We start from the raw sequence: 15465 nt of genomic DNA on the forward strand, positions 1-15465 counted from the left end.
TACCTTGGATAAATACATGTACAATAGGAAAGGTGGGTGAAGTGTCTTGCCCAAGGACACAACGGCAGTGACTAAGATGGCGGAAGGTGGATTCGTACCAATATCTGCGTTGCTAAAATATTGGACTTTAATCACATTGAATTCAAGTTTAGGCGCTTTATTTTGAATTAGATTTTAAGAGAAAATTTGAGTGTTAAAGGGGAACTACACTTTTTATTGGAAAGTTGCATTTCTTTTATGCATTCTAAATCGTAAAGTAAGGCAAGTAAGAGGTGGCTAACAACACAGCTAATGAGAGTACTCTGTTGCGCCCATTAAACTGTCTAAAAATACTACCAAAAAATAGGTATATTATGACATGATCACAGAGAGCTAACTATTGAGCTGCTGCATGGCCTCCGAGTTGGTGGAAGTTAATTCTAGATTATAAATCATGCCTCTCGCCTGGACAGTAGAAGGCTGTGGACATAAACCCAAAAGTTGGTCAACTTTGACATCCAACTTAGACACGAAAAGACGCTCGGTTTTTTTAACTCTGCGTGAGGGTTATGATGAATTGTTGATGTAAAGGGGAAGTCTTCATCCTAGTGAGAGCAGACATGGTACAGTAAGTGATAGTTTTATTATGTTTGTATATGTTGTTTAGCACTTAGCAATACTGCTACATGATGCTTAGTGTTTCACCAAAGCTGAATCTGTTTAGTTTCATCCTCCTTATATTCAGCATCAAAAATAGAAGTTTCTGCATCCTCATTTGTCCCAAAGTAGTTTTTGTCGTCTCTCGTCAAGTCTGCCATGATGAGTAGTGTTGGGATATATTATGATTGGGATATAATTAAGATGATGAAGTGATTAAGAAATGTTTAATATAGATATGTTTGTGCCTCTCATTGTGTGTTCTGAGTCCAGTTGAAACTGGGTGAAGGTTGAGGGCCGACTATAAACTCTTATCTACCACATCTTCACTGGTCACTTGGCTTCTTTGCCGAGGTCAGAAGGACAGACACCAGATTTGGGGCCGGAGTCCAGGAAGGAGAAGGCAGAGGAAGATTCCACGCCTGGAAGAAGACACCTCATTGCATATTCATACATTGTGATGTATACAGAATGGGGAGAGCACGAGAGGAAGGGCGCGTCCGGACAGCCCCTGTATTAGAATTGTATCCAATAGGTAATAAATACTTCGGATTTTAAGTTTATGCATGGTGTCCTCTTTTAACATCTTCTGGCTGTAGATGAAACGAATACGTCGACAAAAAAAAAAGCGAACGTTGTGACGCGGCTGTTAAATTAATACTTAAAATGATCAAAATGTGTAAATATGACATGTTATTATGACTGTTACTGCGCTACATCGATACTTACAGCGTGTATATGAAACCATGACGGGTGTTTTTGGATGTTTTTAGAGTGCTTTATAGGCGGAATAGAGAAAAAAGAAAAGAATACACTATATTGCCAGAAGTATTTGGCCACCTGCCTTGACTCACATATGAACTTGAAGTGCCATCCCATTCCTAGCCCATAGGGTTCAATATGATGTGTGTCCACCTTTTGCAGCTATTACAGCTTTAACTCTTCTGGGAAGGCTGTCCACAAGGTTGCGGAGTGTGTTTGTAGGAATTTCCCACCATTCTTCCAAAAGCGCATTGGTGAGGTCGAGAAGGCCTGGCTCTCAGTCTGCATTCTAATTCATCCCAAAGGTGTTCTATCGGGTTCAAGTCAGGACTCTGTGCAGGCCAGTCAAGTTCATCCACACCAGACTCTGTCATCCATGTCTTTATGGACCTTGCTTTGTGCACTGGTGCACAGTCATGTTGGAAGAGGAAGGAGCCCGCTCCAGGAGTTGGGCTTGGCCCCTTAGTTCCAGTGAAAGGAACTTTGAATGCTCCAGGATACCAAAACAATTTGGACAATTCCATGCTCCCAACCTTGTGGGAACAGTTTGGAGCGGGCCCCTTCCTCTTCCAACATGAATGTGCACGAGTGCACAAAGCAAGGTCCATAAAGACATGGATGACAAAGTCTGGTGTGGATGAACTTGACTGGCCTGCACAGAGTCCTGACGAGAACCCGTAAAACAAAAATGTTGTGGTCTGATGTACTAGAGTCCACCATGAAACAACAACGTTATGGTCTGATATACTTGAATGTACCATTAAACAACAACGTTGTGGTCTGATATATTTGAACGCACCATGAAACAACAACGTTGTGGTCTGATATACTCGAACGCACCATGAAACAACAACGGTGTGGTTTAATATACTTGAACACACCATAAAACAACAACGCTGTGGTCTGATATATTTGAACACACCATAAAATAACGCTGTGGTCTGATATATTTGAACACACCATAAAACAACAGCGTTGTGGTCTGATATATTTGAACACACCATGAAACAAACAACGTTGTGGTCTTATATACTCGAACGCACCATGAAATAACAACGTTGTGGTCTGATATACTTGAGCGCACCATAAAACAACAACGTTGTGGTCTCATACACTTGAACGCACCGTAAAACAAAAATGTTGTGGTCTGATGTACTAGAGTCCACCATTAAACAACAACGTTGTGGTCTGATATATTTGAATGCACCATAAAACAACAACGTTGTGGTCTGATATATTTGAACACACCATGAAACAAACAACGTTGTGGTCTTATATACTCAAACGCACCATGAAACAACAACGTTGTGGTCTGATAGACTTGAACGCACCGTAAAACAAAAACGTTGTGGTCTGATGTACTAGAGTCCACCATGAAACAACAACGTTATGGTCTTATATACATGAACGCACCATGAAACAACAACGTTGTGGTCTGATATACTCGAACGCACCATGAAACAACAACGGTGTGGTTTAATATACTTGAACACACCATTAAACAACAACATTGTGGTCTGATATATTTGAACACACCATAAAATAACAACGTTGTGGTCTGATATATTTGAACACACCATAAAACAACTACGGTGTGGTCTGATATATTTAAACACACCATGAAACAAACAACGTTGTGGTCTTATATACTCGAACGCACCATGAAATAACAACGTTGTGGTCTGATATACTTGAGCGCACCATAAAACAACAACCCGATAGAACACCTTTAGGATGAATTAGAACGGAGACTGAGAGCCAGGCCTTCTTGACCTCACCAATGCGCTTTTGGAAGAATGGTGGAAAATTCCTATAAAGACACTCCGCAACCTTGTGGACAGCCTTCCCAGAAGAGTTGAAGCTGTAATAGCTGCACACATCATATTGAACCCTTTGGGCTAGGAATGGGATGGCACTTCAAGTTCATATGTGAGTCAAGGCAGGTGAACAGATCCTTTACGGGGGACAGCGTGGTGCAGTTGGGAGAGTGGCCGTGCCAGCAACCTGAGGGTTCCTGGTTCGATCCCCACCTTCTACCAACCTCTTTGAGTACCTTGAAGGTAGAAAAGCGCGATACATGTGTAACCCATTTACTTTTGGCAATCCAGTGTATGTGTTCTTGTCTTACATAAGGATTGTGATTGATAGGTCACATTCCAAAAAAAAGAGCAGTTCCCCTTTAAATTCCGACTAGAACGTGTGCAAATGACTGAACCTTATGTATTCCTGCATGAGGAACCTTATTGACGTCAGCCGGGAGGAACAGGTGCTACAGTTGAAGCAGTTGTGCTACTGACTTTGGCTTGTCGGCTCTCCTCCCCGACTCCGACCCCAGCGTCAAGGAAACAAAAAGGAATTAAGGCTGCTTCGGGAGGTTGAAGGAAAACGCTGAGCCTCAACATGGAAGTCCATCACCACGGAGCTGCGGGTCTATTGAACATCAAAGGGAAAACTGGTTAGGAGAAATGAAAGGTGGGAGGGTCGTTGTCACATGCGAACGATGCGCTACGTGGTCTCCTCAGACAATGTCTCTCGGCGTCCTTGACGCGCGCCTCCGTTTGAAAAACCTGGAAGCGCTTTCCTTGACTGGAGGTCCGAAAGACGTCCGGACGTGTCTCGTTAAAAAGGGCACACCCAAACTTGTGCAAGCTCACAAAGCGAGTGATGGCTGCTAGGAAGTAGTAGGAGGGTGTGATGAAGGCCTTCTAACAATGGCCGACTATACGGGTGGCACTTTCCCGTAAAGCAGCAGCAGGATGGGTTGGTTCTTCATTCCGTGTCTTTGTTCCTGGAGTGGATTAGAAGATGTTCCGTCACACTTAGGCACCATATACTCAAGAGGGGTTTTCACTGTGGTCTGATATACTTCTGCACACCATCAAAACAACAACCTTGTGGTCTGATATACTCAAATGCACCATGAAACAACAACGCTGTGGTCTGGTATACTCGAACGTACAATGAAACAACAACATTGTGGTCTCATACTCGAATGGACCAAAATAAAACAATGCTGTGGTCCGATATATTCACACGCACCATGAAACAGCAACATTGTGGTCTGATCTACCTAACATTATGTTCTGATATACTCTAATGCACAATGAAACAACAACACTGTGGTCTGATATACTTCTGCACACCATCAAAACAACGCCGTTGTGGTCTGATGTACTTGAATGCACCATGAAACAACAACCTTGTGGTCTGATATACTTAAGAGCACAACAAAACAACAACATTATGTACTGTTGTACTCAAATGCACAATGAAAAAACAACACTGTGGTCTGATATACTCTAATGCAAAATGAAACAACAACAATGTGGTCTCCTACTCGAATGCACCAAAACAAAACAACGTTGTGGTCCGATATATTCACATGCACCATGAAACGCCAATGTTGTGGTCTGATCTACCTAACATTGTGTTCTGATATACTCTAATGCACCATGAAACAACAACGCTGTGGTCTGGTATACTCGAACGTACAATGAAACAACAACATTGTGGTCTCATACTCGAATGGACCAAAATAAAACAATGTTGTGGTCCGATATATTCACACGCACCATGAAACAGCAACATTGTGGTCTGATCTACCTAACATTATGTTCTGATATACTCTAATGCACAATGAAACAACAACACTGTGGTCTGATATACTTCTGCACACCATCAAAACATCGCCGTTGTGGTCTGATATACTTGAATGCACCATGAAACAACAACCTTGTGGTCTGATATACTTAAGAGCACAACAAAACAACAACATTATGTGCTGTTGTACTCAAATGCACCATGAAACAACAACGCTGTGGTCTGGTATACTCGAACGTACAATGAAACAACAACATTGTGGTCTCATACTCGAATGGACCAAAATAAAACAATGTCGTGGTCCGATATATTCACACGCACCATGAAACAGCAACATTGTGGTCTGATCTATCTAACATTATGTTCTGATATACTCTAATGCACAATGAAACAACACTGTGGTCTGATATACTTCTGCACACCATCAAAACAACACCGTTGTGGTCTGATATACTTGAATGCACCATGAAACAACAACCTTGTGGTCTGATATACTTAAGAGCACAACAAAACAACAACATTATGTACTGTTGTACTCAAATGCACCATGAAACAACAACGCTGTGGTCTGGTATACTCGAACGTACAATGAAACAACAACATTGTGGTCTCATACTCGAATGGACCAAAATAAAACAATGTTGTGGTCCGATATATTCACACGCACCATGAAACAGCAACATTGTGGTCTGATCTACCTAACATTATGTTCTGATATACTCTAATGCACAACGAAACAACAACACTGTGGTCTGATATACTTCTGCACACCATCAAAACAACGCCGTTGTGGTCTGATATACTTGAATGCACCATGAAACAACAACCTTGTGGTCTGATATACTTAAGAGCACAACAAAACAACAACATTATGTACTGTTGTACTCAAATGCACAATGAAAAAACAACACTGTGGTCTGATATACTCCAATGCAAAATGAAACAACAACAATGTGGTCTCCTACTCGAATGCACCAAAACAAAACAACGTTGTGGTCCGATATATTCACATGCACCATGAAACACCAATGTTGTGGTCTGATCTACCTAACATTGTGTTCTGATATACTCTAATGCACCATGAAACAACAACGCGGTGGTCTAATGTACTGGAACGTACAATGAAACAACAACATTGTGGTCTCATACTCGAATGCACCAAAATAAAACAACGTTTAGCTTCGATATATTGACACGCACCATGAAACGACAACACTGTGGTCTGATCTACTTGAGAGCACAAAAAAACAACATAATTGTGGTTAGATATACTCGAATGCACCATGAAACTACAATGTTGCAGTGTGATATATACTTGAATGCACCATGAAACAACAACCTTGTGGTCTGATATACTCAAATGCACCATGAAACAACAACGCTGTGGTCTGGTATACTCGAACGTACAATGAAACAACAACATTGTGGTCTCATACTCGAATGGACCAAAATAAAACAATGTTGTGGTCCGATATAGTCACACGCACCATGGAACAGCAACATTGTGGTCTGATCTACCTAACATTATGTTCTGATATACTCTAATGCACAATGAAACAACAACACTGTGGTCTGATATACTTCTGCACACCATCAAAACAACGCCGTTGTGGTCTGATATACTTGAATGCACCATGAAACAACAACCTTGTGGTCTGATATACTTAAGAGCACAACAAAACAACAACATTATGTACTGTTGTACTCAAATGCACAATGAAAAAACAACACTGTGGTCTGATATACTCTAATGCAAAATGAAACAAAAACAATGTGGTCTCCTACTCGAATGCACCAAAACAAAACAACGTTGTGGTCCGATATATTCACACGCACCATGAAACGCCAATGTTGTGGTCTGATCTACCTAACATTGTGTTCTGATATACTCTAATGCACCATGAAACAACAACGCTGTGGTCTGATGTACTCGAACGTACAATGAAACAACAACATTGTGGTCTCATACTCGAATGCACCAAAACAAAACAACGTTTAGCTTCGATATATTGACACGCACCATGAAACGACAACACTGTGGTCTGATCTACTTGAGAGCACAAAAAAACAACATAATTGTGGTTCGATATACTCGAATGCACCATGAAACTACAATGTTGCAGTGTGATATATACTTGAATGCACCATGAAACAACAACCTTGTGGTCTGTTATACTTAAGAGCACAACAAAACAACAACATTATGTACTGTTGTACTCAAATGCACCATGAAACAACAACATTGTGGTCTGATATACTCAAACGTACAATGAAACATCAACATTGTGGTCTCATACTTGAATGCACCAAAATAAAACAACGTTGTGGTCCGATATATTCACACGCAACATGAAACACCAACGTTGTGGTCTGATCTACCGAACATTATGTTCTGATATACTCTAATGCACAATGAAACAACACTGTCGTGGTCTGATATACTCGGACGTACAATGAAACAACAACATTGTGGTCTCATACTCGAATGCACCAAAATAAAACAACGTTAGCCCCGATATATTGACACGCACCATGAAACGACAACACTATGGTCTGATCTACCTAACATTATATTCTGATATACTCTGATGCACCATGAAACAACAACGCTGTGGTCTGATATACTTGAACATACAATGAAACAACAACATTGTGGTCTCATACTCGAATGCACTAAAATAAAACAACGTTGTGGTCCGATATATTCACACGCACCCTGAAACACCAACATTGTGGTCTGATCTACCTAACATTATGTTCTGATATACTCTAATGCACAATGAAACAACAACGCTGTGGTCTGATATACTTGAACGTACAATGAAACGACAACGTTGTGGTCTCATACTCGAATGCACCAAAATAAAACAACGATGTGGTCCAATATATTCACACGCACCATTAAAACACCAACATTGTGGTCTGATCTACCTAACATTATGTTCTGATCTACTCTAATGCACAATGAAACAACAACGTTGTGGTCCGATATACTCGAACGTACAAAGAAACAACAACGTTGTGGTGTCGTACACTTGAACGCACCATGAAACAACAACGTTGTGGTTTAATATACTTGAATGCACCATGAAACAACAACGTTGTGGTCTGATATACTTGAAAACACCATGAAACAACAACGTTGTGGTCTGATATACTTGAACGCGCCATGAAACAACAAAGTTGTGGTCTGATATACTTGAATGCACCATGAAATAACAACGTTGTGGTCTGATATACTCGAACGCACTATGAAATAACAACGTTGCGGTCTCATACACTCAAACGCACCATGAAACAACAACGTTGTGGTCTGATATACTTGAGCGCACCATAAAACAACAACGTTGTGGTCTCATACACTTGAACGCACCATGAAACAACAACGTTGTGGTTTAATATACATGAACGCACCATGAAACAACAACGTTGTGGTCTGATATACTTGAGCGCACCATGAAACAACAACGTTGTGGTCTGATATACATGAACGCACCATGAAACAACAACGTTGTGGTGTCGTACACTTGAAGGCACCATGAAACAACAACATTGTGGTTAGATATACTTGAATGCACCAAGAAACAACAACGTTGTGGTCTGATATACTTGAACACACCATGAAACAGCAACGTTGTGGTCTGATATACTTGAACACGCCATGAAACAACAAAGTTGTGGTCTGATATACTTGAACACACCATGAAAAAACAACGTTGTGGTCTGATATACTCGAACGCACTATGAAATAACAACGTTGCGGTCTCATACATTTGAAGGCACCATGAAACAACAACGGTGTGGTTTAATATACTTGAACACACCATGAAACAACAACGTTGTGGTCTGATATATATGAACACACCATAAAACAACAACGTTGTGGTCTGATGTATTTGAACACACCATGAAACAAACAACGTTGTGGTCTGATATACTTGAGCGCACCATGAAACAACAACGTTGTGGTCTGATGTACTCAAACGCACCATGAAACAACAACGGTGTGGTTTAATATACTTGAACACACCATAAAACAACAACGTTGTGGTCTGATATATTTGAACACACCATAAAATAACAACGCTGTGGTCTGATATATTTGAACACACCATAAAACAACAGCGTTGTGGTCTGATATATTTGAACACACCATGAAACAAACAACGTTGTGATCTTATATACTCGAACGCACCATGAAACAACAACGTTGTGGTCTGATATACTTGAGCGCACCATAAAACAACAACGTTGTGGTCTCATACACTTGAACGCACCATGAAACAACAACGTTGTGGTTTAATACACTTGAACGCACCGTAAAACAAAAATTTTGTGGTCTGATGTACTAGAGTCCACCATGAAACAACAACATTATGTTCTGATATACTTGAATGTACCATTAAACAACAACGTTGTGGTCTGATATATTTGAATGCACCATAAAACAACAACGTTGTGGTCTGATATATTTGAACACACCATGAAACAAACAACGTTGTGGTCTTATATACTCAAACGCACCATGAAACAACAACGTTGTGGTCTGATAGACTTGAACGCACCGTAAAACAAAAACGTTGTGGTCTGATGTACTAGAGTCCACCATGAAACAACAACGTTATGGTCTGATATACATGAACGCACCATGAAACAACAACGTTGTGGTCTGATATACTCGAACGCACCATGAAACAACAACGGTGTGGTTTAATATACTTGAACACACCATGAAACAACAATGTTGTGGTCTGATATATTTTAACAGACCATAAAATAACAACGTTGTGGTCTGATATATTTGAACACACCATAAAACAACAGCGTTGTGGTCTGATATATTTGAACACACCATGAAACAAACAACGTTGTGGTCTTAAATACTCGAACGCACCATGAAACAACAACATTGTGGTCTGATATACTTGAGCGCACCATAAAACAACAACGTTGTGGTCTCATACACTTGAACGCACCATGAAACAACAACGTTGTGGTTTAATACACTTGAACGCATGGTAAAACAAAAATTTTGTGGTCTGATGTACTAGAGTCCACCATGAAACAACAACGTTATGGTCTGATATACTTGAACGTACCATGAAACGACAACGTTGTGGTCTGATATACTTGAACGCACCATGAAACAACAACGGTGTTGTTTAATATACTTGAACACACCATGAAACAACAACGTTGTGGCCTGGTAACACTGTTCCTGTTACATTCCAGTGCTTCCTGAGACAACATAAGACAACAACACTGTGGGTCTAACATAGTCGAGCGCAATGCCAACACAAGCGAGTACAAACTGAAACCTGATCAATATTCCACTCGAACCGCTTCATATTACGCCGGATCAATACCAGCTGAAAGCCAGCCACTCCATTACGTGGTCACACAATAGGACGCCGGGCCTCGTCTCCGCCTGCCGTGATTTCATTTCCCTGGCAGGAAGAGCTAAACAGGTAATCAGAGACACGCCGCTGTCCCTCGGATGAGAGGAAAAAAATTATCAAACGACCAAAACCGAGAATGAGCGTGCGAGCCTGGTCTTTCATCTGCCAGTCATTCCACGTCTGCCGCGTCATTGCCAATCACGATTCCCGGGCGCAGCCACCGCCGCTGCTCACTGCTCCCCTCACCTCCCAGGGGGTGAGGGTGATGGGTCAAATGCAGAGGATAATCTCACCACACCTAGCGTGTGTGTGACAATCATTGGTACTTTAATATCTCCCGAGACTTCATGTCCTCTTTGTATGGACACTCCAACACGTTGGGAACTCTTTCCTTCCCATAAAAGGCACGCTTGGATGAGTTTGGAAGAACAAGCTCATTTGGGAGCAAAACAAAGGAAAGCTTGGAGAGGTTTGGACGAGAACTAGAAGACCTTTGAGTCCTCCCAGAATCCTTCAGCTTTCACGACCTGACCGTCCCAATACTTTCGTCTTTGGGCACACATTCACTCATGTCCCCCCTGCGGGGGGCACGTCAATCATGTCCTACAGGCAACTATCTACGGACTCGACAGCGCCCACCGGTGGCAAAGACCTGCATCTGTCCCAACAACAGCCTGCGTTTACCTGCTAATTATTCCTTTAATTTGGGAGTCTTTCTCCACTTGCTGTTGCCGCAGCCTCCTTTCACTGTCATCCAGTCGGCTCTGGTACTGCAGGAGGATCTTGTTGGTCTGCTGCTCCTGTGTGAGGAGCCGACGCTCGTAGTCCTCCAGCTTCTTGTGGGACATCACCAGCCGCTCCTTCAGGCAGTTGATCTCCTCCTCGTACTCTCGTACCTGCAGAAGAAAAGGACTCGGTTTAGACCGGCAGCTGCTGGATCAGATATTCCTCTGAGGACGGCTGCGTACCGGAAGGTTGCTGTTTTTAAGCCCGACATGTGCCCGACACTTTTCGCAAACAACAAGAACTCCAGACTTTGATGCCGAGATGAGATCTGAGCGCCATCTGCTCGTTTCTTCACTTTTTAGTGTTGGTGATTAAAGATGAACACACACTGTTTCCAGTCTATTTGTGCTGGCAGTTCTTTACCGCCGTAAAACAACAACAATGTGGTCTGATATACCTGACTGCATCATTAAACAACAACATTGTGGTCTGACATACTCGAGTGCACTACAAAACAACATTGTGGTCTGACATACCGAGTGCACAACAAAACAACATTGTGGTCTGACATACTCAAGTGCCTACAGGACAACAACATTGTGGTCTGACATACTCGAGTGCACTACAAAACAACATTGTTGTCTGACATACCGAGTGCACAACAAAACAACATTGTGGTCTGACATACTCAAGTGCCTACAGGACAACAACATTGTGGTCTGACATACTCGAGTGCACTACAAAACAACATTGTGGTCTGACATACTCAAGTGCCTACAAGACAACAACATTGTGGTCTGACATACTTGAGTGCACTACAAAACAACATTGTTGTCTGATATACTAGAGTACACTACAAAACAACTACATTGTGGTCTGACATACTCAAGTGCACTACAAAACAACATTGTTGTCTGACATACTTGAGTGCACTATAAAACAACAACATTGTGGTCTGACATTTAAGTGTCTATAAGACAACAACATTGTGGTCTGACATACTCAAGTGCCTACTAAACAACAACATTGTGGTCTCACATACTCGAGTGCACTACAAAACAACATTGTTGTCCGACATACTCAAACAAGACAACAACATTGTGGTCTGACATACTCAAATGCCTACAAAACAACATTGTGGTCTGACATACTCAAGTGCCTACAAAACAACATTGTTGTCCGACATACTCAAACAAGACAACAACATTGTGGTCTGACATACTCAAGTGCCTACAAAACAACATTGTGGTCTGACGTACTCAAGTGCCTACAAGACAACAACATTGTGGTCTGACATACTCAAGTGCCTACAATACAACAACATTGTGGTCTGACACACTCAAGTGCTTACAAAACAACATTGTGGTCTGACATACTCAAGTGCACTACAAGACAACAACATTGTGGTCTGGCATACTCAAGTGCACTACAAAACAACATTGTGGTCTGACATACTCAAGTTCACTACAAGACAACAACATTGTGGTCTGACATACTCAAGTGCCTACAAGACAACAACATTGTGGTCTGACATACTCGAGTGCACTACAAAACAACATTGTTGTCTGACATACTCGAGTGCACTACAAAACAACATTGTTATCTGACATACTCGAGTGCACAACAAAACAACATTGTGGTCTGACATACTCGAGTGCACTACAAAACAACAACATTGTTGTTTGACATACTCAAGTGCACTACAAAACAACATTGTTGTCTGACATACTTGAGTGCACTACAAAAAAACAACATTGTGGTCTGACATACTCGAGTGCGCTACAAAACAACATTGTTGTCTGACATACTCGAGTACACTACAAAACAACTACATTGTGGTCTGACATACTCAAGTGCCTATAAGACAACAACATTGTGGTCTGACATACTCGAGTGCACTACAAAACAACAACATTGTTGTCTGACATACTCAAGTTCACTACAAGACAACAAGATTGTGGTCTGATATACTCAAGTGCCTACAAGACAACAACATTGTGGTCTGATATACTCAAGTGCCTACAAGACAAAAACATTGTGGTCTGACATACTCGAGTGCACTACAAAACAACATTGTTGTCCGACATACTCAAACAAGACAACAACATTGTGGTCTGACATACTCAAATGCCTACAACACAATTGTGGTCTGAAATACTCTAGTGCACTACAAGACAACAACATTGTAGTCTGACATACTCAAGTACACTACAAAAAACATTGTGGTCTGACATACTCAAGTGCCTACAAAACAACAACATTGTGGTCTGACATACTCAAGTGCCTACAAAACAACATTGTGGTCTGACATACTCGAGTACACTACAAAACAACTACATTGTGGTCTGACATACTCAAGTGCACTACAAAACAACATTGTTGTCTGACATACTTGAGTGCACTACAAAACAACAACATTGTGGTCTGACATACTCAGGTGCCTATAAGACAACAACATTGTGGTCTGACATACTCAGGTGCCTATAAGACAACAACATTGTGGTCTGACATACTCGAGTGCACTACAAAACAACATTGTTGTCCGACATACTCAAACAAGACAACAACATTGTGGTCTGACATACTCAAGTGCCTACAAAACAACATTGTTGTCCGACATACTCAAACAAGACAACAACATTGTGGTCTGACATACTCAAGTGCCTACAAAACAACATTGTGGTCTGACATACTCTAGTGCACTACAAGACAACAACATTGTGGTCTGACACACTCAAGTGCCTACAAAACAACATTGTTGTCCGACATACTCAAACAAGACAACAACATTGTGGTCTGACATACTCAAGTGCCTACAAAACAACATTGTGGTCTGACATACTCAAGTGCCTACAAGACAACAACATTGTGGTCTGACATACTCAAGTTCCTACAAAACAACATTGTGGTCTGACATACTCAAGTGCTTACAAAACAACATTGTGGTCTGACATACTCAAGTGCACTACAAGACAACAACATTGTGGTCTGGCATACTCAAGTGCACTACAAAACAACATTGTGGTCTGACATACTCAAGTTCACTACAAGACAACAACATTGTGGTCTGACATACTCAAGTTCACTACAAGACAACAACATTGTGGTCTGACATACTCGAGTGCACTACAAAACAACATTGTTGTCCGACATACTCAAACAAGACAACAACATTGTGGTCTGACATACTCAAGTGCCTACAACACAATTGTGGTCTGAAATACTCTAGTGCACTACAAGACAACAACATTGTAGTCTGACATACTCAAGTACACTACAAAAAACATTGTGGTCTGACATACTCAAGTGCCTACAAAACAACAACATTGTGGTCTGACATACTCAAGTGCCTACAAAACAACATTGTGGTCTGACATACTCGAGTACACTACAAAACAACTACATTGTGGTCTGACATACTCAAGTGCACTACAAAACAACATTGTTGTCTGACATACTTGAGTGCACTACAAAACAACAACATTGTGGTCTGACATACTCAGGTGCCTATAAGACAACAACATTGTGGTCTGACATACTCAGGTGCCTATAAGACAACAACATTGTGGTCTGACATACTCGAGTGCACTACAAAACAACATTGTTGTCCGACATACTCAAACAAGACAACAACATTGTGGTCTGACATACTCAAGTGCCTACAAAACAACATTGTTGTCCGACATACTCAAACAAGACAACAACATTGTGGTCTGACATACTCAAGTGCCTACAAAACAACATTGTGGTCTGACATACTCTAGTGCACTACAAGACAACAACATTGTGGTCTGACACACTCAAGTGCCTACAAAACAACATTGTTGTCCGACATACTCAAACAAGACAACAACATTGTGGTCTGACATACTCAAGTGCCTACAAAACAACATTGTGGTCTGACATACTCAAGTGCCTACAAGACAACAACATTGTGGTCTGACATACTCAAGTTCCTACAAAACAACATTGTGGTCTGACATACTCAAGTGCTTACAAAACAACATTGTGGTCTGACATACTCAAGTGCACTACAAGACAACAACATTGTGGTCTGGCATACTCAAGTGCACTACAAAACAACATTGTGGTCTGACATACTCAAGTTCACTACAAGACAACAACATTGTGGTCTGACATACTCAAGTTCACTACAAGACAACAACATTGTGGTCTGACATACTCGAGTGCACTACAAAACAACATTGTTGTCTGACATACTCGAGTGCACAACAAAACAACATTGTGGTCTGACATACTCGAGTGCACTACAAAACAACAACATTGTGGTTTGACATACTCAAGTGCACTACAAAACAACATTGTTGTCTGACATACTTGA

The 15465-nt window shown here is 41.2% G+C and overlaps 1 protein-coding gene across 15 annotated transcripts in view; it reads right to left on the minus strand.

Annotated features, from left to right (window-relative positions):
- Positions 1–15465, minus strand: part of syngap1b (synaptic Ras GTPase activating protein 1b) — a 351951-nt gene that overhangs the window by 47151 nt on the left and 289335 nt on the right. For 14 of the 15 annotated variants that reach the window (XM_062029197.1, XM_062029200.1, XM_062029207.1 and 11 more), the window contains one exon: positions 11082–11293. In XM_062029197.1, coding sequence (XP_061885181.1) covers positions 11082–11293 — 212 coding nt within the window. Of the gene's footprint in view, positions 1–3315; positions 4187–11081; positions 11294–15465 lie in introns of those variants that run through there. The other variant, XM_062029209.1, reaches the window with a different exon arrangement.

Source organism: Entelurus aequoreus, linkage group LG20 (assembly GCF_033978785.1).
Source record: "Entelurus aequoreus isolate RoL-2023_Sb linkage group LG20, RoL_Eaeq_v1.1, whole genome shotgun sequence".
Taxonomy (NCBI): domain Eukaryota; kingdom Metazoa; phylum Chordata; class Actinopteri; order Syngnathiformes; family Syngnathidae; genus Entelurus; species Entelurus aequoreus.